The 26,275-nt window shown below is 39.8% G+C and overlaps 1 protein-coding gene across 1 annotated transcript in view; it reads left to right on the forward strand.

The window, feature by feature from the left end:
- Positions 1-26,275, forward strand: part of LOC112103175 (von Willebrand factor A domain-containing protein 8) — a 255,098-nt gene that overhangs the window by 133,668 nt on the left and 95,155 nt on the right. The window contains exons 20-24 of the mRNA XM_029911809.1: positions 8,302-8,377; positions 12,265-12,400; positions 13,811-13,930; positions 16,013-16,218; positions 23,423-23,574. Of these exons, the coding sequence (XP_029767669.1) occupies positions 8,302-8,377; positions 12,265-12,400; positions 13,811-13,930; positions 16,013-16,218; positions 23,423-23,574 (690 nt within the window). The remainder of the gene's footprint in view (positions 1-8,301; positions 8,378-12,264; positions 12,401-13,810; positions 13,931-16,012; positions 16,219-23,422; positions 23,575-26,275) is intronic.

A 26,275-nucleotide genomic window follows, 5' to 3' on the forward strand; every position in this document is an offset into this window, starting at 1 on the left:
ATTTCATTATAATTTAATTAAAAAAATGGCAGGGAGGGGATATATAATTTCCCCATTTGAAGATGGCACATTGATTGGAAAGGTTAATTTGACATATAGTTTCTATGGGCTTGTGTAAGAGGAGCCGACTCACCCCATGCGGCACCTCCTGCTGGTCGTCCAGGGAATTAGCTCTCCAGCCTCTGGAGTGCCCTCTGCAGGCCCGTGATCCACCTGTCCTCTCCTTCCCGGCTCCTGTGTCCTCCCAGGACCCCGGTCCCCCTTGCTCTGGGTGCTGCCCCTGGCAGTACCCACACGCTAGGTCTCTCCTCCCAGGGGAACCCCCACCCACTATCCCCACCTTGCCTCAGCATTAGGCCACTGCCAGTCACCAACTAGCCCCCGCTCCCTGGGGCAGACTGCAGTATAGGCTACTCATCACTGGCAAGGAGGGTTTGGACCTGCTGCCTTGGCCTAGCCCTGGGCTGCCCTCTACAACCCCCAGTACCCCTTGGCCTTCCGCTAGGCCGCAGCCTGGGGCTACCCACGCTGGAGCTCCCCAGCTCCTCAGCCTGTCCCCAGCCCTGCTCCACTCGGGTACGCTATCCCTAGCTTGCTGCAGCCAGGCCCGTCTCTCTCTGCACTCAGAGAGAGACTGCTGAGCTTCTGGCTGCCCTGGCCTTTATAGGGCCAGCTGAGTCTGTTTGGGGCGTGGCCCTAGCTGCAGCCACTTCCCCCAATCAGCTCAGCCTAAAAGCTGCTTTCTCCAGCCACAGCCCCCTCTGGACCGGAGCGGGGTTACCACCCCGCTACAGCTTGGTTCTGCCACCTTCCTCATGCTGAGTTGTACCTTTTATAGCACAAGTAGTTCTGCTGATGCCAAACAAGTAAAATGTGTTGCTGAAATAGTGATAATAGCCTGGCTGAGGAATCTTAGGGATATAATTATAAGTGCACACAGAGAACGGGGTTAAGGTCACACAGGCTCCAGAGCATCAACTTCCCAGAGAAGACAGCAATCGGGGGATACTAAACACAAGAATGGAGTAGCTTAGCCCTCAGCAATTAGACAACTCAAAACAGTCCCTGAACTAATAAATATTTCTCCAACCTCGGTCACCCCAGAATGACTTATTTGTGTTCAGCTGAAATACAACGATGAGACTATTATTAATCATGAAAGCAGACCAAAGTACACTGGAAGGAACATACATTCTGCCTCAATAAATGGCCGAATCAGGTCCTCTGCTTTCTCCCCTTTCACTACTAGGAAATGTGATTTGAAAGATAAAAAAGGAAGAAACAGTGGTCAATCTCATCACCTCCAGCTGGAGAGGAGGCAGCTGTCTGAGAGGCCTCCCTTCCATCTTCCTAGCAGGAATCCTAGCAGGCTGGATCTTGAATCACATGGCCTGTTCCTGTATCTAAATTTAGTCTACCTGAGCCTAATAATTTGACGGTTGAGCAGTAGATCCTAAATGATAAGGGATAATTTCCCAAAGAGATTCTCTTAACATTCCACCCTCTCAGCCTACACAAGGATTTGGACAAAATTCTCCTGCTGTTTTCAAGATAAAAAGATTAACCCTAGTGAAACCAGATGTTTGTTCTGGATTCCTTACAACATACCCTCGACCTCTGACTCTCCCATCTCAGTTAAACAGTGTCATATGCTTATTTTTCTGTTAGCTGAATGTAAGCCAATTATAAAAGGGATCAGAGCTTGTTCAAACACTTCCCTGGTAATGTCCGAGGTGGAAAATACATCAGCCGCTACAGAAGAAATCTAAAGCTGTCACCTGGACACCATCAATGCTTCTATAAAGCATTACTAGCTTGACATTCATTCCTCTGTGGAAACATCATTCAGCAAGAAGGTGCTCAGAATACACGAATAATACCAATTCTAGGGAAGAGAGAACATTATTCTTTTGTCCTACTTCTCTCTCTCTTTCCCTCCTCCTCCTCAACCAATTTTTCCTTACATTGCATATGTCTCAGAATGGGGAAGAGGTCAGGATCCAGAATGGAAAATTTGTTACTCAGTGATACCCCATCTGGGACTGATCTCTCCCCATAGCCTTGCCCACTCAAGTTAAGTCTTTTACATGGCTCCTTCAGGTTCCATTCCTATAGTTTAATATTAAACAGCAATTCCTTATTCATCTATTAATAAGGATTTAGCATTTCCAAACAGCTTTAGAAATATTCATCTGGAGCGAGGGTGGAAGGAATGTGGCTAAGCCACAGACCTGATGAACAAATCTGTACTGCCCCCGGTATTTGCAGTAAGAGAGGATCAACCCAGTAGTCTTGCAGTGGGGGAAGAAGTTAGTCCCAGAAAGTAACAAATTTTCCACTTATTTTCAAATAAGTTGCTTACAGGACTTAATATCTTGGGGAAATTGGAAATTTGGAGACTTTCTCTAGTTGACTGATTTGAATTATGATCCAGATTGGTAATGATGACCAATATGGTTGGTGACCTGTGTGAAATAGGTAGTCATTTTGTTCCAGTCCTTTGGTGGCCTGTTTGAGATAAGTAGTGATTTTGATCCAGTCCCTTAGTGAAGGAGTGACTGCATTTAAAAAAGGCAATATTGCATTTAGCACTAATTGGCGCCCTGGTTAGTCTCAGTGCTTAAATTGCCAGCAGGATTGAATGGGCATGGTAATTGCATTAATTAAGGTAATTAAATATACCCTAGCAAGAATCTTTTTTCCAAAATAGATTATTTTTGTAAGACTAACATAGTTTTAAAGAAAATGGTCAGAGAGTCAGCAGAGGGATTACCTTTTCTTCTAACCAGTACTTGATCAAACAATCTGTTCAATAAGTGCTTCTGCTAGTGGGATTTTCCAAGGTCTTACAGCTACTCCACTGGATGCTAGGAATCAAAATCAGGATTGTAACTAATTGAGACAAGTTAGTGTTGAACAAATGTGTAAACTCCAGAAAAAAATCAGTCTGGGCTAAACAAAGCACCAGCAGCAATGCTTAGCTACCAGAAGGAAAACATGTCTAGGCAAAACTCAGTGGGATGGAGTAAGGAAAAAAATGTCCACAAGAGTTTTGGAGACACCGTCATGAACCCAGCAGCATCATGATCGAGAAGAGCTGATGGGTTTTTCTTTTTGTAGAGGCAAAAATAAGCCAGTAGGAAATGACACTACATCATTTCAGTTTCTGCTTTTAATAGGACACAACTAATTGTCTCAGTTAAACAGGATGACAATTTATTAGACCATTTTTCTCACCTACTCCTATGTTCCCACTTCCTTGCTTCTGTGCGGAGCGTGATGAGGCTGCAAGGCTCCGTTGCTCATGTCTCTGTGAGAGCCTTGCTAATGTTGAGAGGTACTAATTAGTAAACATCAGCTAGGGAAACTGCGAGTTTAGGTCATTTGATGTGGGGAGTGAAATTCTGCAACCTGGTGACAGGAATGCCAGTTATTCATAGTTTTAGCTTTAAAAAATCTAGTCAGCAATGTTGAGAAGTCTCAAATATAGCATACAGTAGAACCTCAGAGTTACGAACACCTTGGGAATGGAGGTTGTTCATAACGCTGAACTAAACATTATAGTTGTTCTTTCAAAAGTTTACAACTGAACATTGACTTAATACAGCTTTGAAATTTTACTATGCAGAAGAAAAATGCTGCTTTCCCTTTATTTTTTTTAGTAGTTTATATTTAACACAGCACTGTACTTTTTGTTGTTTGGTTTTTTGTTTTGTTTTGTTTTTTGGTCTCTGCTGCTGCCTGATTGTGTATTTCTGGTTCCAAATGAGGTGAGTGGTGGACTGGTCAGTTTGTAACTCTGGTGTTTGTAACTAAGGTTCGACTGTAGTCACTTAATGTGTATGTCTCTACCTTAATGTAGTTCAGTACAAGATGGAGATTTTCTGAAAGACTTGAGTCTGTTTTGTATATGTTTTCTGTCATGTAATCCACATTAAATTTATTGAAGAAAAGTGGAAATTATTGAAGCCTAACTGCATGTTTTATGTTTATGAAAGGAAAGACTAATGCCAGCAGACTGACAGGTTGTTAATATCTACTGCACCTGGTATGCTAAGAAAATATTGGATTTTGGCATACTGGATTTGGTTATACTGATCTGCGGGACAGGAGGGAAATCACTAGAATTAATTCTGGGCTATGCCAGACATTTAGCTTTCCTGATTAACTGCAAGTCCCCAAAATACTTTTTGAAAATATTGTGAAAAGGGAAGGAATGGAGAATAGCCAGGGAATTGAGAAGAGGTTTGGAAATTGCTTTGTGGCTATCCTGGGTACTTTCTAATGCCATGCAAACTATCTTTCTTCAGATTTACTTTTTTTATCAGGAGATATTGGAATGTGTTATGTACATGCTATAACTCCTGCATGCCAGTAGGAACAATTCTACAATTATTTTAGAATCATAGAATCATAGAACTGGAAGGGACCTCAAGAGGTCATCTAGTTCAGTCCCCTACACTCAAGGCAGAACTAAGTATTATCTAGAGCATCCTGGACAGATGTTTGTCCAACCTGCTCTTAAAAATCCCCAATGATGGAGATTCCACAACCTCCCTAGGCAATTTATTCGAGTTCTTAACCACTCTGACAGGAAGTTTTTCCTAATGTCCAACCTAAACCACTCTTGCTGCAATTTAAGCCCATTGCTTCCTGTCCTATCTCAGAGGTTAAGAAGAACAATTTTTCTCTCTCCTCCTTGTAACAACCTTTTATGTACTTGAAAACTGTTATCATGGCCCCTCTCAGTCTTCTCTTCTCCAGACTAAACAAATCCAATTTTTTCAATCTTTCCTCATAGGTCATGTTTTCTAGACCTTCAATCATTTTTGTTGCTCTTCTCTGGACTTTCTCCAATTTTCCACATCTTTCCTGAAATGTGGTGCTCAGAACTGGACACCATTTGAGGCCTAATCAGCGCGGCGTAGAGCGGAAGAATTACTTCTCGTGTCTTGCTTACAATACTCCTGCTAATGCAGTCCAGAATGATATTTGCTTTTTTTTGCAACAGCATTACATTGTTGACTCATATTTACCTTGTGATCCACTATGACCTACAGATCCTTTTCCGCAGTACTCCTTCCTAGGCTCTCATTTCCCATTTTGTATTTGTGCAACTGATTGTTCCTTCCTAAGTGGAGTACTTTGCATTTGACCTTATTGAATTTCATCCTATTTACTTCAGACCATTTCTCCAGTTTGTCCAGATCATTTTGAATTTTAATTCTATCCTCCAAAGCACTTGCAATCCCTTCCAGCTTGGTATCATCTGCAAACTATATAAGTGTACTCTCTATGCCATTACCTAAATCATTGATGAAAATATTGAACAGAACCGATCCCTGCGGGACCCCACTCTTTATGCCCTTCCAGCATGACTGTGAACCACTGATAACTACTCTCTGGGAATGATTTTCCAACCAGTTATGCACCCATCTTATAGTAGCTCCATCTAGGTTGTATTTCCCTAGTTTGTTTATGAGAAGGTCATGTGAGACAGTATCAAAAGCCTTACTAAAGTCAAGTTATACCACATCTACCACTTCCCCCCTATCTACAAGGGTTGTTTCCCTGTCAAAGAAAGCTCTCAGGTTGGTTTGACATGATTTGTTCTTGACAAATCCATGCTGACTGTTATTTATCACTTTATTATCTTCTAGGTGTTTGCAAATTGATTTAAGTATTTGCTCCATTATCTTTCCGGGTACAGAAGTTAAGCTGACTGGTCTGTAATTCCCCGGGTTGTCCTTATTTCTCTTTTTATAGATGGACACTATATTTGTCCTTTTCCAGTTTTCTGTAATGTCTCCCGTCCTCCATGACTTTTCAAAGATAATTGCTAATGGCTCAGATATCTCCTCAGTCAGCTCCTTGAGTATTCTACGATGCATTTCATCAGGCCCTGGTGATTTGAAGACATCTAACTTGTCTAAGTCATTTTTGACTTGTTCTTTCCGTATTTTAGACTCTGATCCTACCTCATTTTGATTTCCTTATCTTCACGAGAAAATTAAGCTGAAAATTATGTTGTTATGAGGAGTTATGTTAATTAGCATGACATAAAGCATGATTTGAGCACTCTGTAGATGGGGACTATTTTTTAATATATCAGATGTTTCAAACTGGAGCCATATGATTAACTACAACCAGCTGATACACTGTTCTTACTTACACTGATTGCACTTATTGGTCTCTTGTCTTTCCTCTTTTCCAGTTCTGCGCATACCCTCTTATGCCCATTCATAATACCACTGTATATCTCCCCACCTCTTTTGTCTTTGCAGTGGTTCCCACTCCTTTTTTATGAAGGTCAGACTTGTAGTCTTCAAAGCCTTCTGTAACCGCCTCCCCTGTGCCTCATGTTTTGTCCAGGCTTTCCTCCTGATTGCTCAATTTGTCTCCTGTTCCTGTGGTGCTCCCATATTTGTGCCTTTGTTGTGTACCCTTTTATGCTTTGAATAGTCCTGTTAGTATATAAGTATCTTCCCTTTTATCCTTCAAACCACTCATGAAAACTCATTTAATTGATCACTGGATGTGTGTGTTCTAGTCCTTGACTGGCATGGTTTACGTGTCATAAAATGCTTGTACCCTTAAGGCACTATGGTTTTGGACTAAAGATTATAACTTCAAAGGATTTATGCCAAATTACAGCATCTGGGAATTTGGCCTATATCACAAATAATCGGTGATCAACCAAGGAAATATTATGGAAACCTTTTATTCTTTGAAGTTGTTGCTGCATCTAGTATTGATTTCTCTGTGCAAGACAGAAATGGGTTAAGGTAGTAGGAAAGTGATGTTTCATGTAACATTTATCTGTAAAAAAAATACCCCGCTGCAAAGATTTAATTAGCAGTTTGTGTTTTTATTATGGTCTTGCTTGGGGTTTTTTGTTTTGTTTTTAGCAGAGACCTTAGGGCAGATCAATTATGATCTTTATTAAATAAGGCAGTAGTTGTTGGGGATAGAAATGCTACTGACAGATTTGGATGTTAACTACTTCCAGATTTAAGCTATAATTGGATGCTTTCCATTTTACAGTTTACTACAAACAATGCTATATTTGATTTCCTGTGTCTATGAAGCCTATCTGAGTTCTTGCTGGTTTTTACAAATGTGTTACAAAATCCGAAGATAAATCTAAGGTTGAAGTTTTGAGTGACGAATAACCTTAGGTTAAGCAAATAATTCTGGTTCAGTAGATGGCTATGAAGGTGAGCGTGATTTTTGTTAAATCAGATCTCATAATAAGGTTTGTGGTTTAATCAGATAAAGAGATATTGTGTTTGACCTTCCTGAACTACAACTTGTTCTTCATTTGCTGCACATTTAGTTTTAATTGAAGTCGATTGTACTAACTGAAATTAAAGGGTATACTCTCCACACATTTTCATCAGACTGTTTTAAAAAAAACCTCCCTAAATGTATGTTATTTTGGAAAGAAAGGAACACTAAACATTAAAAAGCAAAAAACAACAACTAACTTTAGCACTTTATGATACAATGATGTATCAAGTGCTAGTAAATAGTTATTCCATCTGGTGCAGTTCAGATAGTAAAAATTGAAAAATGAACTATTTTCTGGTCAGAACTATTTTTTTCTAATCTCACTTCCTCTTGGAGATAGTAGTATGGAGCAGGGCAATTAAAATATTAACTGGACTTCACTTTGACACTGCTAAGCAGTTTGCTTTATCTGAGGGGATTTCTTTGACATTTGGAAATGTTTTTCCTGAAAATTATAGTTTAAAACATGCATGCTTTACCCAGAACTAGTGGTAGCACGTTTCACTTCCATATGGGAGAGGTGGGGTTCAGTGTTTAGATTTCTCACTTCCCAGGTTCAAAGGGGCAAGGAATTGCTATGAAAACCTTGAGTGAGGAAGAGAGATTGCTAAACAGTAACTTCTCTGACCAATTAGGGATCATGGCAATGGTCTCTCTAATCATCCTCAGTACACTTCTTCTTATGGGTCTTAGAAAGTGGAGTGGAAAAGTCAGGCTCTCTAGGGCGCGCAGGCACCTACCACTTTGTTACCTCATGAAGTTTAAAAATAAAATTACTCTTCGTACATGACATCACTGTTACTCAACCCTGTACATTGGTTCCATGAGTTTCTGTACTCTGGTGCATAATGGTTTGTGGGCTTTTCATTTATCATTGCTTTTCCTGTTACAGGAGAGAAAATTCTGCAGTATTGCTCCCAAATAGGGCTTTCAATTTTATTTTTTTTCCTTTTAGTTTATGACTAAAAGTCAGTTTTATTTTGTTTCCAATTGTATTTTTTTAAATCTCAGGGATACCACTGTACAGAGCCTTACTCTGCAGCCTTCCGTTACAGATGGCCGTATTACATATGAAGACTCACCACTGGTCAGTATTTAAATTATATTTGTAGATTTGAAAATCTATTTTCATTTATAAAACAATGTTAAAAAATATATTGGAGGCTCCACAAAGGCCAAGGAATAATGGACTAAGTTATAACATTCTTATCCCTGTGGTCTGGGTACTGTAAACTTTCATGAGAATATTATAATTCAGCAACAGAATCAAATATGGCAAGACATTATTGGCAGTATTGGACAACTTCTTATTGTTTATTTCACGTACATTTTGTGTGTCACAAGCCAATCAGTGTAGTATTCTGGGATCTTGGTGTATCTGATATGCAGAAGGAGCATATTATTTATTTAATTTTGGAATTACTTGATGTACTGAAATTTTCCGATGTTTCCCTTCCAGTTTCTAAACACACATCCTACATACCCAGTGACTCAGCCTCCTGACACCTGTGCCCCACTCCCTATACCCTTTACTGCCTTCTGCTCCATCCTCCCAAGCAATCAGGACCCAGACTGCTTATGTTAGCTACAGTTTTCATCACACCTCACCTCCAATCAGCAGAATCTGGTCCTGCCGAACTTCCTCATCTCCCTCCCAGCTGCAGCACCCCCTTCCACCTGGTTCTGCTTTAACAGTATCACTCTTGTCTGTCACGGCAGCTTCACCTCACCCTCACCCCAGAGCAGTGGCATCTCTTCATCCTCTTCTAGCATTCCTTCTTCATTTCAGTATCACCTGCTGCTCTTCCTCCATACATGCCAATGCATTGCATGTTGGCAAAGCCTTTTCCATGTGTGCACAAACAGCCACCATTCATGCACAGGCACATGGTGTGCGCATATGCAAGAGAATTTGTTTCTGCATGTCATGCCATTCACAGAGTTCGGGTTCTAGTATGATAGATGAGGCCTTCTCTCCCCGCAGCATTTGCCCACACATCCACTCCATTAGCTAGACAGAATTCAGAGGTAGTCTTCAATAATATATATGTTAAAAAAAATTTTTTACATGGGAGCCTGTAGTTAGACTTCCAAGTCCATATTCACACACCAAGATCAGTAGTTTAATTTTTCAAAATACTGAACACTCAACAGTTTCCATTGACTGTCTGTTGGAAGAACACTGGAAGTTAGTGAGAGTTGCCGAGAGTTCAGCTCTTGAAAATCAGGCCACTGATTTAGGTGCCTGAACATGGATTTAGGAGACTAACTTTAGGCATCCAATTTTTAAAATCTTGGCTGTAATTAAGGCTACATTTTAGGCATAGGTATTTTTAGTAAAAGTCATGCACGGGTCATGGGCATAAACAAAAATTCATGGCCCATGACCTGCCCACGACTTGTACTATATACCCCTGACTAAATCAGGCGCTCTGGGGCAGGGGGCAGCCCTGGGGTGCCACGGGTGCTCAGGGGGGGCAGCCCAGGACCCCCACTGGTGCTGGGGGGACAGCGGTGCTGGCAGGCTCTCTACCACACTCCGCGCAGCTCCCCGGAAGTAGCGACATGTCTCTCGGCTCCTAGGTGGAGGCGTGGCCATGGGGGCTCTGCACGCTGTCCCTGCCCTGAGCACTGGCTCTGCAGCCACCATCGGCCAGGAAACGTGGCCAATGGGAGCTGCGGGGGTGGCGCTTACGGGTGGAGGCTGCCAAGGGAGGGACATGTTGCCACTTCCAGGGAGGTCCATGAGGTAAGCGCTGCCCAGAGCCTGCACCCCAGAGCCTGCACCCCGAACCCCCTCCCGTGCCCCAACCCCCTGCCCCAGCCCTGAGCCCCCTCCCACACCCAAACTCCTGCTGCTGAGGGGGGGGGGTGCCTGAGCAGCGGCCGGTGCAGCTCCCTAGGGGCTGCCCCAGCTGCTCAGGTGGCCCTTGGGCCAGTCGCACTGTCCACTGCAGAAGTCACGGAGGTCCCAGAAAGTCACGGAGTCCATGTCTTCTGTGATTTCCATCACAGATTCACAGCCTTAGGTGTAATATATAACTTACCTATTTTTAATTACAAAATACAAAGGAAAACAAAGCTGGGGTTCATACACAAGACTAAAATGTGTTTTATTTCAATTCATTGTGTTTGTGTATACACATACATATAGCTACATATGTGTGATTGTGCATGCACGCGTATACATATTTAAACAGAAGTAAATCTGCAATAGTCAATTCTCAGTAAACTATACAGGATTGGGGCTTATTAAAGGAGTATTGTAATACTTTTCTCAGAGGTTTGCTTCCATTCTGATGACAGGTTCGGCTCAATAATGATCCAAAGCAGTGCAGACTGACGCACATTCATTTTCATCATCTGAGTCAGATGCCATCAACAGAAAGTTGATTTTCTTTTTTGGTGGTTCAGGGTCTGTAGTTTGTGCATCGCCGTGTTGCTCTTTTAAGACTTCTGACAACATGTTCCACATCTAATCCCTCTCAGATTTTGGAAGGCACTTCAGGTTCTTAAACCTTGGGTTGAGTGCTGTATCTATTCCTAGAAATGTCATGTTGGTACCTTCTTTGTGTTTTGTCAAATCTGCAGCAAAAGGGTTCTTAATCGAACAACATGTGCTGGGTGGTTATCTGAGACTGCCTCAACACGAAATATATGGCAGAATGCGGGTAAAACAGCAGGAGACATACAATTATCCCCCAAGGAGTTCAGTCACAAATTTAATTAATGCATTATTTTTTTTAACGCATGTCATCAGCATGGAAGCATGTCCTCTGGAATAGTGGCCAAACCATGAAGGGGCATATGAATGTTTAACATATCTGGCATGTAAATATCTTGCAGTGCTGGCTACAAAAGTGCCATGTGAATGCCTGTTCTCACTTTCAGGTGACACTGTAAATAAGAAAGTGGGCAGCATTATCTCCAGTAAATGTAAACAAACTTGTTTCTCTGAGTGATGGGCTGAACAAGAAGTAGGACTGAATGGACTTGTAGGCTCTAATGCAGGGGTCGTCACCTTTCAGAAGTGGTGTGCCGAGTCTTCATTTATTCACTCTAATTTAAGGTTTCGCGTGCCAGTAATACATTTTAACGTTTTTAGAAGGTCTCTTTCTAGAAATCTATAATATATAACTAAACTATTGTTGTATGTAAAGTAAATAAGATTTTTAAAATGTTTAAGAAGCTTCATTTAAAATTAAATTAAAATGCAGAGCCCCCCAGACCAGTGGCCAGGACCTGGGTAGTGTGAGTGCCACTGCAAATCAGCTCGTGTGCCACCCCTGCTCTAAAGTTTTACATTGTTTTGTTTTGAATGCAGTTATGTAGCAAAAAAAAAATCTACATTTGTAAGTTACACTTTCACAATAAAGAGATTGCACTACTGTACTTGCATGAGGTGAATTGAAAAATGTTATTTCTTTTGTTTACCTTTTTACAGTGCAAATATTTGTAATAAAAATAATACAACAAAGTGAGCACTGTACACTTTGTAGTCTGTGTTATAATTGAAATCAATATATTTGAAAATGTAGAAAAACATCCACAAATATTTATAATAAATTTCAATTGGTATTCTGTTATTGTTTAACAGTGCGATTAAAACTGCAATTAATCATGATTAATTTTTTTAATAGTGATTAATCTTTTTGAGTTAATCACATGAGTTAACTATGATTAATTGACAGCCCTACTGAAAACACACATTTTTGGTATTAACAGTGCCCATTTCTTTCATCAGTTTTTTAAGCAACAATTTATTAATGCTTTAATATTATATTAGTAATCACTTACTGTCTGTTAGTTTTTCTATATTAACTTATAGAGGGCAAATGCAAAATGTTTGCACAAATGCAAAATGTTTGCACAAAATGTACAAGAAACTGAGAAATCAATATTGCAGTGTGTGTGTGTGTATGTGTATAATATTAATATATATATATATGACAGTTCATTTCTTCTGTCTTCTAGGTGAAATCAGTCAAGTTGGGGCATATTCTGGTTATCGATGAGGCTGACAAAGCACCTACAAATGTTACCTGTATTTTAAAAACTCTTGTGGAAAGTGGAGAAATGGTTCTGTCGGATGGAAGGCGCCTTGTTGCCAGTAAGTTGCTTTTATAGTCCATGGTAAAACATAGTATGTTGCCATATTCCAGCAATTTCATTTGTTAAGCCATAACTACAAAAGAGTCTAGTGGTCGAAAAAATGTTTGCTGTGCAAACGTTAGCAATTAGAGTTTTAAGTGTGGTACTTCTCTGCAGAGAGACTCTGTAAACATGTCCATGAGACACCACGTTAGTGTTTCAGTTATTATTGTCATGGGAAAAGAACAGGAGTACTTGTGGCACCTTAGAGACTAACAAATTTATTAGAGCATAAGCTTTCGTGGGCTACAACCATGGAAAAGTTGTTATTTTACATGGGAAAAAGGGGTTTTTACTAACTGGCAACCCTCTCGGCTGGGGATTCAAAAATCAAGTTGACCTCTGTCTTCATCACTTCCAGTAATAAGGATGCATTTGACCAAATTGTGTTCTTGGTTACATCTGTGCAGTCCTATTGCTCAGAATGTATTTTGGCCTGTCAGATCCGTATCTTAGGTTTTGGATCCCAGGTTAAATTTTTCCAGGCTGGCAGTTAGCAAAAATCTTCGTGTGTTTTTTGTTGCTGTTGCTGTTTTACTTGTAAGCTGAGAAAATTTCATCATTGGAATTTCATCAAGTGGAAATCATTGGAGGAAAAAACTGAAACATTGGAATTTTTACAGTTACTTTTCAGAGCAGAGCTGTGCTTGAAGTGCATCTTCACTGTTAGTCAATACAATGCTATATGTGTGATGAAAATAGAGGTGGTGTTTTTCTTTTAAACAGATTAGGAGCACAGATTTAAGTGCGAATGAAGTAATTATTCAGTATTCAAGTGATATAATACTAGAATTATGCTGGGTGACCACAAATCTCTAGGGTGTCATTTAAAAGAAATAGTATCTAGTTGTTTAAATTAATATCCTGGTTGTGTAATTGTGAGAGGTTTCCCTGTGGTACCAATGAAGATATGCTTCCAGAGAGCAGGTGGAGAAGCCCAGCCTGAGCCAGTTTGCACATTCTCTGCACACGTGGCTCTGGCTTCTCACAGATTCCTGGGGGTCTTCAAGTTTGTTGACAGCGTTTTCTGTAGGAGGGCAAGCCTCAGATCTCTTTCCCTGCCTCACACAGGGCAATGTGTGGAAATCTCCACAAGGGGTGTTTCTTATGGATATATCTTGTGCTATCAACCTTATCAAGTTTTACTGAAGGCACAAGTTGTTCTGGTCCTGAGATATTCAATGCATTGTTGAGCTTGGAACGATTATTCCTCTAGGTTTATGAAACAAAATAATTATAGTGCCTAGAGCTCTCATAGTGGAGCAACATGCTGATAAAGACTTCGGTGTTTTTTTGAAGATGTACAGATTTCTATTGTTTGGCTCATAAATGGCAAAACTAAAACATTTTTTAACAATCTGTTTTCCAGATCCTGCTAATGTAGATGGGAGAGAAAATGTAATAGTAATTCATCCTGATTTTAGAATGGTAGTTCTAGCAAATAGACCCGGATTTCCCTTTTTGGGAAATGATTTTTTTGGCACACTAGGTAAGTGATTTGTATTAAATGGGAGCACTGTAAATCAGGTATATTTAATGGTATTGTGTGTGGGAGAACATTAGCTTTCTTTCTTTTACTTGATCTCATGGTGAGAGGAAGAGTGGGGTGGTTGGGGTGGGGAGAGGATCCCTAAATCTGTTACTTCCGGGTCCAAGGCAGGACACTCATTGCCTCAGACATGACCCTGTTTGGGATGGACATCTGTTCAGCAAAAAAGTAAGTTCCACATAGTTCCTGTGGGAAAGGGTAATCCAAGGCCCTTCCGGGAAAGCGGTCTTGAAGCGCAAATATTTTGCAGCCCTAATGGGGTGTCCGTGTTGTAGACCTGTTCTCAGTGAAATTCACCCAGCAGCACTGGCCCAGGATGTCTTTACTATTCCATAGAACTTTCCCATGGTTAAATATTTCCTCTCTCTTGCTCACATGGAGACTCCTAAAGAAAACTGCTTTTAGTCATAATTGCCCCGGACTAGCCAAAGCTTAGTTCTACCTTTTAATGCTATTTCCAGGGGTCAAAACCCCTCTGCTTTCATGTCAAGGTAATCTTCAGCAGGGCCCAGTAATGACCCTACATCCCTATGCTCTAAGCCTCTTAGGTTTGAATCAGAGCACTCCTGAAATAACTGATCTTTCTCCACTATTCATTTAGCTCCCTGATGCATTGAGTGAGTTATAAAAGTGATCCTCCTCAGGTTTTGTGATCTTCTGTTCAAGCATCCTGTAAGACTGTATCGTGTCCCCAGCCCACGAAGAATCGACACTTTTATTTTCCAAATATAAGCAAAAAGAACAAAACAGTTCTTGAGCACACCATGAGCTACAACTTCCTGGGGGCATTCCCCTTTGTCTTTCGGTCTCTCCTGCTTCAAGGCCTATGGCAGGATTCTCCTGTACTCCTTTAACAAAGCACCTCCTAAGGCTTTCTTCTTGGAGGCTCTTTTTCCCTCCAATAGGTTCCCACTGCCTGTGCCTGCTCCTGCTCCCTGAGCAATCCCCCTTCCAAACTGAGAGCCTGGCTCATTATAGCCCTGGGGTGCCCCACTCTCATAATTGGTCCAACTGGGAGCATCTGTTTTAACACAGGGGAGCTGAACTTCCTTCATTTCCAGAGGCCAGACACCCTGTGACACTTCTTCAGTCAGACAATTTGTGCTGCTTCTTCTTCAAGTTGGTTTCTGGCTATTGATCTCCTTAGCCAAGACAGTGGTAAAGCTCTCCATACTTTCCCACAACTGTGCGTATTGGTTCTTCATAGTAACAAGTTGGTCCTTTATACATGTCCTAGTTTTTGCCAACATTTTGCCCCCTTTTTACCTAGGCAAGATACACTTCCCTTCTGATTTTCCCAGTTCTGAACCAGGAATGGAAAACACCTTGTCTCTTTGACTTCAGAACCATGTTCAAGGTGCAGTTAGATTAGAAGCAGGGAAATAAATCCCCTTTTTTTCCCCGTTCTCTTCAAGAGTTCAAGGGAAGACTTCCAGATGTTCAGTTATGCAATGGCCAAATGGATCAGGTTTGGTTTCCATAGGCCTTCAGAAATTATCTGTGTACTGAAATTTACTGTCCGGTCCACCTCCTTGACTGAGGGGAGGTGGTAATGAACAAGTTTTGCAAAGCTACCTCCTCTGGTCTAAACAGGCATTTGTGGAGACAGCACTTATCTGCAGAGTGCTTAGAGCAGGACTTCATGAAGAAGTTCTCCTTTCCAGGGAACTACAGTGACGGGTCAGAGGTTCCTGTTCCATCTTTTTTTGGGGGGGCGAAGGGGGCGGCCAACCTTGCCTTCAGGCATTTCTAATTCAGCCTTCAGTCTCTTTATTCAGGAAGAGTGACTTAAGAATTTTGTATTTTCAGAGGTGACTAGTGATTTTTGAATGCCTCGTTTTTGTGTGACCAGCATGAGATGACTTCAAGTGGCCTGATTTTTCAGTGGGTTGGTCCTCAGTACTTTCTGAAGGCTTTCAGGGTTTTTCAACTATACTAGGTGGATACTAAGATCTAAGTATTATTAGTACACTGTCTTTTTATTAAGGCTTAAATGCATGCTATATATATTTTTTATTTTAGGGGACATTTTTAGCTGCCATGCAGTTGATAATCCCAAACCACAGTCAGAACTGGCTATGCTTAGACAGTATGGACCGGATGTTCCTGAGCCAATCCTTCAGAAACTGGTGGCTGCTTTTGGAGAACTGAGGAGCTTGGCTGACCAAGGAATTATTAACTATCCTTATTCAACCAGAGAAGTTGTAAATATAGTAAAACATTTACAGGTACAATATGCATTATCTTGAATTCAAAAGAATGCAATAAATTAAATGAACAGTAATGCAATATACTCTTTGAAAAACCTTCAAGTGTTGTAGATAAAGATTTTTTTTTAAAATAAGTAATAAATCAAATTTGTGGATGCAAGGATTTGTCCAATAACTGCTTTTAGAAAGGGTAACAATATCTAGATGCTCAGATAGCACGGTGATAGGGGTCTTATATGTATGTTGGTAATTAGATCTTTGTGAACATTTATTCCTAAGTGTGTACAATGCATACAGTACATTTTTATCTTTCATTATGTTCTTTGTGTGTGCGAGAGAGAAAGTGAACCTATTATGCATTGTTGATATTGGTCTTTCTGATAGAATTCTCTGCGCTTTTATAAGAATAACATAATAATTTACACTTTTGCCTGCTGTTTCGTTTTTGATTTACATTGCCTTTATGGGAAATTGAACACTGTTGCTTAAGAATAATAGATCAAAAATAATATTGTATTGTCAAAATTGTACATGAATATGTCCTTGGCAAATAGTTGTTCATGTACCTTGATTGCCTCACACAGTCAAAGTGCAATATCCTGAATTCTGATTAAATAATAAAGTTAAAAGGTTAAAGTTAGGTTTTGATTTGTGCTAATAGAAGAATAGCTTTATAACTTGAAGAATATTTGCTGCTTATTTGAATACGGAATGTTTGTATTTTCTACTATTTATAATCTGTGATCTAGGTAATTTAATTATTATAGTGCTATTTCTTAGATTTAAGATCTTACAGTGTTAAATTTATATTTCTTACAAATATTGTTGTAATAATTATTTTAATATAATATCTCTTATTGTAAGTTCTTTGGCAAAAGTACCATTGCTACCTGTATGTTCATACAGCACAATGGTGCTGCATGGTGGTGGGCTCAGAGCGGGAGGGGTGTCAAATTTGTGTGTGTGGCACTAAGATGGTATGAGTGAGAAATAGTATAGTTTTTTTTTTATTACAATGATACTTATTCCTAGTAATTCTAGATTTCTGGAGCAGGGATTTTGTCATTCTGCAGTTTTAGTTGTGCCTAAGACAATAGTTCTTGAATGCAGATGTGGCCTTTGTGTGCTACCGTAATATCAATACAGCATAACAACACTGATAATTTGAATGTTTATGAAGTAATAACTATCCTGGGCTGAATGAGCTACAGGTCTGAAAGCTGAGGTGTTCCCACCAAATAAGAAAGGGGAATATTTTATTGGCCAGGTCATAGTGATTTATCAGATTAATAGAAATGAGTATTATGTTATTAATAATATTAATAAATTAAAACAAATAATCAGATTTTAAATGAAAGAGAAAAAACTGCCAAACAGCTGAAAGGCAGATTTGTTTAGAATTAAAACTACCCTTTTGGTTCTTCCTTCCTAATGCCACACCCCCAAATAATCTGTAATTAGAATATGTTGTAATGTCAGATGTCACCAAATGACAATGTTACACCACCTTATAAGTTATTTTTCGTAGTCCACAAGAAGTGTACAATATTTGAAGAAATACTGCTTTGTTAGTTTTCTGATAGAAGTTGTTTGGGGGAAAGCTATGGCAAACAGTATGAGAGTTGGTTCTCTTCCTTAGTTTCCCTTACTAGAGTCAATTAGTTCAGAGTTACTTTCTGGGAACAGGGTATTGGTGTGTGGGCTGAGATTTCCGAAAGAGGCCTGTGTGCCTTTTGTGCCCACTTCTGTAGAAAGACTAATGTATGTAGTGTAAATAAACAAGTTGCACTGAGTAAATATGCAGATTGCATCACTGAGTTCTCCTTCAATGCAAACCGATCTCCAAGGCCCTCACTTCTGCTACTGCTTAGCAGAGGGCCGACAGGTTACAGTAAATTGTGTTTCAAAACTGACAAGTAAAGAAGGGGGTGGGATTAACCTAATGTAAACAATTAGTGTAAACAAAAATATAACAGTTATTCTGGAGTAAGGACCTTGCCAGCCTTCAGGGAGGGAAGGGTGAGGAGGAAAGGAAGGAGGGAAATGAGTCAATGAACAATGCTGGCCTGCAGGAAGGAAAGAGGTAATTTAGTCATATGGTTAAACAATTTCCTTTACAGCAGTTACACAGCCTCACTTTCTTTGTACTCATGTTTTTGTTTTCTTTCATGTAATTTTGGAATTTTTTTGCTTCTGCAGAAAGGGGTTAGAACACTGTCGGGCAAGCTTTTTGGCCTGAGGGCCTCATCAGGTTTCAGAAATTGTGTGGAGGGCCGGTTAGGGGAGGGGGTCATGGCCCAGCTCCCACCTCCTATCTGCCGCCCCCGCCCGGGACTCCTGCCCCACCCAACTCCTGTTCCCTGATGCCCCCTGCCCCATCCACACACCCCCGCTCCCTGTCCCCTGACCGCCCCCGGATCCCTGCTGCCCCATCCAATCCCTCCTCTCATTCCTGACGGCCCCCCCGGACCTCTGCCCCATCCAACCACCCCTTCTCCCTGTCCTCTGTCTGCCCCCGGAACCTCTTCCCCTGACTGCCCCCTGCCGCCCCATCCAACCCCCCCTCCTTCCTGACTGCCCCCTGGGGATCCCTGCCCCCATTCAACCCCCTATTCCCCCCCCCCAACTGCCCCAACCCCTAACCACACCCCCGCCCCCTGACCACCACCCCGAACTCCCCTGCTCCGTGTCCCCTTACCACGCTGCCTGGAGCACCGATGACTGGCGGTGCTACAGCTGCGCCGCCCGGCTGGAGCCGGACCACGTCGCCACCACGGAGCACAGAGCACCGGGTCAGGCCGGGTTCTGCAGCTGCGCTGCCGCAGGAGCTCACAGCCCCGCCGCCCAGAGCATTGCGCCGGCAGCAGGGCGAGCAAGCTGAGGCTGCGGGAGAGGGGGGACAGCAAGGGAGGGGCCGGGGAGGAGCCTCCCGGGCCCAGAGCTCAGGGGCCAGGCAGGACGCTCACCATAGTTTGCCCACCCCGGGTTAGAAGCTAAGGCAATATCTTTGTTTTTGGCAGAAAACCTGAAAATTTTGAGTGAATCAGAAGTAATAGTACAAGTGATTATTCAAATCTCTGCATTCTGACTGTCAGCCAATCAAAGTACAGCGATATGCATACTCTGTCATTATGGAGACATAATCCTATAGAGATTATGAAAATAAATCACCCACAACCAGTCATAATACAGGGATTGCAGAATTGAGGAAAACTGTTAAGCTGTGTTCCAATAACAGTTCAGCATCTCTGAGAAAACTCATGCTGAGAAAATCATTTCAGTAAAATGTTTTAGATTGAATAATAGAATACAGTGTTAATAGGTTGCTACTGTGCTTGCTGTTTCTTCAAAAAAGTAGTTTTAGCAAAGTATTTGGTAAGATGTCAACCTACATGGAATCTGTATGCTGACGTGAACAGAAAATCCATCTAATCTTCTTTATTTTTGGGAATGGCCATGGGAGTGGTTTAAAGTAGATTACAATAGTACCTGTATTCACATTTCACATAAGCTTAGATTCACATAAAGTACTTTTTTTTTCAGCCATACTATGTAATGACTTTAAGCATAAAATATATCCAGTATGAAGCTGCTAAAAGCAAAAACTGTTTTTGTTTTCAAAAATAACCAGAAATCTAGGAGTAAAATATTAAAGTACTCCAAGACACTCATAGAAGTGTTACTTGTAATGGAAAGACTCAGTGAATGAGAACTGGATGTACTGATGGGGAATCAATATTTTGTCTGCTAATCTGGTTTTAAAAATCAATATCAAGTAAATGATTTTTAAAGACAGACAAATTTTGTGCTTCAAGTAAACTGTCAGTTCCATTTTTTGATAAACAGTTTTCTAGCCAGATATTAAAAATTTGCTGAATTTGTACCTTTTGAAGCAATAGAGCTCAATTTTTAAAAATGTAGTTAAGTGACGAACCTATTGACAAGTTCTCTAGTTCAGAACAGTTTTTGTGAAAGTGATGATCATCTGCCTCTAAAGAAATAAAGTTCATATAATATAATATTGGTACAGGAAGCACAGAGATATCAGTTTCAGTGACGTGAGGGATGTATGTTAGAAGAAACAAAATAGTTCAAAAGAGAATAAAGAGACTATTGGGTGGCTGGATAACGTTTGAGTCAATTTATTAAAGCTTTTGCAGTTTCCTCTGTAAGCTACATGAAACAATAAATGTAGAGCAAGTGAGGCTAATCATTATCCTCTAGCGTATTCAAATACTGTAAGTTACTAATTAAATTGGTGAAAGCTTGTTGGTTACACTTTGTAATAGAGGGGAAGAATGTGAGTTATTACTAAGAAATGCTATATAACCATAACTATTCATCATTATTACTGTTTTATTATTCAAAATATACTCACTCTGTGTACTGTTAATTACATGATAATTTGCTTTACTTTTGCAGAAATTCTAAAGTTCAAGATATATTACACCATGTTTTTCAGTTACATTTATAGTGTATACAAGTACAGATAAGTTCTATTTCCTACAGTATCTATTAAATATATCTTGCAGAATATAGAAGTTGTCCAAGTATAATTTTGTTGCAGGCAGGATGGTTTTATGTGCTAAGTAGTAACAATATAAATAGATATTTGTGCTTTTAATTTTGGATAGTGTGTGCAGTGGATCTGCCTGATATACATCATGATAAATGCATAGATTATTTTCTGTGCAATATATTTATTTTGATTCCAGGATAGTGAAATTATTTAGTGCTATAAGTCTTATTTGTAGAAAGGAGTTTAGTAGTTCAGAAATGTCAATTAACTTTTTCAACAGGGATTCTATCTAAAATGTTTCAACCAACTTAACTTAGAACATTTATCAGAGGACTTTTTTATATTTTATTCAGTAAGGAATAGCCACATTAAATGCGCTGGGGGCAGCTAGAGAATGACTTGTACAATCCCACAATTACATAGTTTGCTAAGCAAATAATTAGCTAAGTAATAATGCAACCTTTTCTATAGACTCCAGATATGCAAAATTTGTAGGACATATTCCTGCAATAGGTGTATGTACACCTCTCCCCCGATATAATGCAACCCGATATAACACGAATTCGAATATAACACGGTAAAGCAGTGCTCCCGGGGGGGCGGGGCTGCGCACTCCGGCAGATCAAAGCAAGTTCGATATAACGTGGTTTCACCTATAACGCGGTAAGATTTTTTGGCTTCCGAGGACAGCGTTATATCGGGGTAGAGGTGTATTATATATACGAGTGCTGTAGTATTCTGTGGTACACACATGAAAGGGCTTGTCTATACGGCGATTTAGTGCGCAGCAAGCAAGCCAGGGTGTGAATGTAGAGTGCACTAGCTTTTCATGCACTGACTGATCGTAAAAAGAACAGGAGTACTTGTGGCACCTTAGAGACTATCGTGTGGACCCTGCCACCATTCAGTAAAAATTCCATCGTGTGCTTTGATGTACCACTGTTTCAGACAGGAGTATGTCAAAGTGTGCTATGGAACTTTTAGCAAACAGTAGCAGGGTCCACACAGTCGGTTAGTGTGTGGTGTGCCAGTGTGCTGTATTTTCACACCGTGGCTTGCCACACACTAGATCACAAGGTAGAAAAACCCAAAGAATGAAATGATATACAGCTACCGCTACCTCTGCTACTAACGACATCCTCATCTACCATAATATATAGTTGGGTTTAGATATTGTATGCATAATGTTCATGTTATTTTAGAAACTGGAGATTTCAGGAAGCATGGGAAAGCATTGAATGCCTGGATTTTGAGTAAGATGATGATTGGGACGACTGACCAAAACATTAATGAGAATTTTTGGTGTGGGGGGTTATTCTAATATTTGTACATACTTAGTTTGAATCTTTTTAAAAAATTTATTTAAACATTTGTTTTAAAATTATCTCCCAGATTTCTACAGTTACTAAAATATGATCTGCACTAGTAATGTGGCTATGGCAGTCATTTGGGGCCAGACTGTGAACCCCTTATTCCACTGGTCTGCGGTTACTTGCACAATTGAGACTCTTATGCGAGTAATTGCTACCAAATAAGACTGATGGGTTCACAATATGCCCCTTGGGAATTTTTTGTCCCTGAAAACACTTATGCATGTGCTTAACTTGACTACTATGAGTAGTCTCACAATGGTGGTAAGGTTAAACGTGCATACGTGTTTGTAGGAATGGGGCCATAGTCACTTAAGGATGGGTGAGATGGGGTTTACAAACCCCATACTGAGCATAGACAAAAGGGAGAGGAGAGTCGTCCCTGCTGACAGGCTATCAGGCTGCTCGCACCCCTGCCCAGCTGCCAGAATTGCCAGTCGTGAAGGTATGCACCCGAATCTGTGACCGATAAAGAAAACAAGCCCAGCTATAAAGGAGGGAGAACAGAGAGGGAAAAGGGAGGCAGAAAGGCCTGGGATAGCAGAGGGGGCAACAGCCCCATGCCAGGCTGCCTCTAAGGAACTGATAAGGAGACAAAAGAAAACTGCAAGCCTAGTTTAAGTTAAGAATTCATGGACTGGTCAAATTGAAAGGGACCACTTAGGAGAAAGCTGGGACCCCTAGAGAGACAGCACCCAGAACAGCCAACAATGGGATTTTCAAAAAGTGTTCAGTGCTGGCATGCCTCAGCTCCCACCAACTTCAGTGGGAGCTGTGATAGGCCAGCACTGAAAACTTTTGCAATTCCCACCCTAAATTAACTTTTTTATTCATTCTTTTATTTTTTAAAATATGTACTTTATAAGTTGCCAATGGTTTGCTAAGCATTTTACAGACATGTAAGAAGATAAGGTCCCTGCCTCAAAGATCATACAATCTAAATAGATAATATAAAAAGAAAGCGTGAGAGATGCAACAAAAAGCAAAGCAATAGGGCAGTGAAGTTTAGCATGCATCTTGTTACTTCTGCAATTTTTGTTAGTTGTTTCTGTTGTATTCTATCTAGCAACTCTATGAAGATGACTACTAGAGCTCAGTATTTAGATGTAGGAATCAGATGTTTTGTTTTGTTTAATTTAAACAGAAGTTGTCTTTCCGGGAAATAAATATACCATTTGTTTTATTGCTTCATGACAAATAAGCATAACTTTTCTCTCTCAACTGGCTTTAGCAATTTAACAATACAGACTAACTACAATATAAAATATTTTACTACGTGCAATAACTTAGATGTGTGTAATATGATACATGTTGGGGTTTTGTTTCTGTGCAGAAATTTCCAACTGAAGGACTTGCAAATGTGGTTCGAAATGTGTTTGACTTTGACTCCTACAACAATGAAATGCGTGACACTTTGATCAGCACTTTGCACAAACATGGGATACCGATTGGAGCAAAACCTACCAGTATACAGCTGGCAAAGGAGTAAGGCTAACCTAATGTATATTAAGAACACTTATCTGTGTCAGCCATTTTTCTTTCTTTTATTTTGCTGCTAATTGATTAACAACAACCTGGGATACTTGAAGCTAAATACTCTTATGGTTGAAGTTTTGTTTTCTGCAATAATGGACAATTATATTTTACCAATAAATTTAGTAGTTATAAATTACTAATTTTTCATCTCTATTTAATGTCCATGTAAATGTTAATAGTATGAAAAACAGATACAAACAAATAAAGGGAAATATTTGTTTCTTTCTCCGTCTGTGTTTTTTTTTATTGAATTACTACAGATCTTTTCCTATTTGCCATTAAACTCAGAAGCAAAACAAATCGCTTTGTCTTCAATGGGAGCAAGAAATGGTCCTTAATCCTTAGCTCTATAAAAATACATCATCATAGCATGTCAGAGCACTTAGGCAGGCAACAAGAAGGATTTTAAAATATGCTTATATCCAGATCCCAATTATTGTTTAATAATCATGGCCATTGACTGAACTTGTTATACTATGTACTATTTGAGAGCTCAGAAAAAAAATAGCCATTTTTAAAATAAAAACCTAAATTGTAAAATCACAGCTGATTTAGCTCATACTTTGCACGTCACATGGATGCCTGTCTTTTTCTGCCTTCTGATAATATGTTGTTTGATAAATAAACATAATTAACATTTTTATTTTTATTTTTGTAAACTTCCTCTGAGATGTTTTGAAAAATCTAATATATCTTTTAAGGAATCTCAGAAAAAACAGACCATTAAACCAGTCAAGTAACTGTTTATGGAGAAACAAATATTTCCCTTTTATAATAAAGCAAAGGATGGGTTATGGAAAATTCAGTTTTACATAGGATTATACTACTTTTATGTTTGCTTAGAAGGAGCTGAATTGACTCCACTGACAAAATGTCTTTATCAGTTGTCAGTGTGTAGATTTCTCCTGCAGGAGCACCACTATAATCATGCCTAGCAACCTACATAGATGTTTTGAAGAGGACAGGCAGTCTAATGACTATGGCATAATTTTTCCTCTGGATGTCTGAGGAATCACGTGTCTGAGGAACTCAATGCCTGAGTAACTACCATATGCATCAAGATGACAATATACCCCTAAAACTGGTGCCACAATCTCCATAATTTACTTGCTAAAAATCAGTTGCTGAATTCTGTTTGAAGGACTATAAAGTGGGTCTGAGTTAGAATGATAGTTTATATTTGATAAGTTGGCATTTTATTTTATTTAAATAAGGATTTTAGAAAAATAAATATATGGTTTGTTTTTATTGGCTATGGTCTTACGAGGCCAATTGTTTTTATTGGCCTTATGCTAACGAGGCCAATTCAATTAAGCACTGACTCCCACACACACACACTTGGTAAGGCAACTCCCATCTTTTCATGTGCTGTATATATATACTGCTTACTTTATTTTTCACTCCATGCATCTGATGAAGTGGGTTTTAGCCCACGAAAGCTTATGCCCAAATAAATTTGTTAGTCTCTAAGGTGCCACAAGGACTCCTCGTTGTTTTTGCTGATACTGACTAACACGGCTACCACTCTGAAACCTGTTGATGCATTGTTTCACTGGTACAGGAATTCTACTGCATATGTTAATATATTTGATACAACAGTTTGTGAATATTTTATTTTATTTTATTTTAATATACTGAGCTTTTCATATTTAGCAGAGGTGAATCTTTGTATTTGTTCCATATCACTTTATCCAAAAGACATCTACAAGCAGGAATTATTTAATCTACCACTGAACCAGAGTGGAATGTGATAGCTGTTATTTATCTATGTAGGAACAAAAGCATGCTAGGCACACGAACAACACACAGGGGTATTACACAGCAGTTTAGGACAAGAAACACAGAAGAAGACTGTATCCAGTTAAACTTCAGGATTAATTTAGGTGGGCAGAATGTAGTTGTCCATTCTGGAATTTTTGCTTGGACTCTAGAATGAATATGCCTATTCTTGTGAAAAGGGTTAGGAGATCATTAATGGCCAGTAAAAAGGGATTCCTGCAATATGAGTTGTTTTATGGAAGGGATCAGTGTAGCCTACAGAATCTCACTCAGTGTCTCCAAAGGTAAATGAATTATAATAGATCCATGCTCCATGGTTTCAGGCTTTGGCATGAGATTTTGGAGCAGGTTGTCAAGCTTAAAAGAACCAAGAGCCCTCAGAGAAATCAGTTGTGTTCAGAGACCAGCAAACAAAATTATAAACCTCTAAAAGCCATTTCTCCACAAGGGAGGCTGACTAGGTAATCACAGATACTTTTGAGGAAATGCATCTAACTAAACAATATTGTAAGATGGGGAAAATTCAGTGTGATTCTCCAGTTGGTTATCAGTTGCCCATACAATATTTTTCTTAGCTAATTTAACTGCAGATGTTTTTTTCATTCACATATATCTTATATTTTTAAAATGTACTAAGCTATTTTCCTCGATAATATACTTTGCGTTTCTTAACAGCCCTTAATTCAGTGATCTCAGTATACTTTCACAAACATTAACTAATCAATTTACAATATCCTTGTTAAATAGTTATATATAAAAGATCACTTCACATGCCACTGAGAGTCAATCACTTCTGCAGCAGTTATTCAGGACAAGAAGCGAAGGAAACTATCATAGTTAATTGAAACTGCCAGGAAAACATAAGACCTGA

Source organism: Terrapene carolina, unplaced genomic scaffold, assembly GCF_002925995.2.
Source record: "Terrapene carolina triunguis isolate 2854851 unplaced genomic scaffold, T_m_triunguis-2.0 Scaffold18, whole genome shotgun sequence".
NCBI classification, from domain to species: Eukaryota; Metazoa; Chordata; order Testudines; family Emydidae; genus Terrapene; species Terrapene triunguis.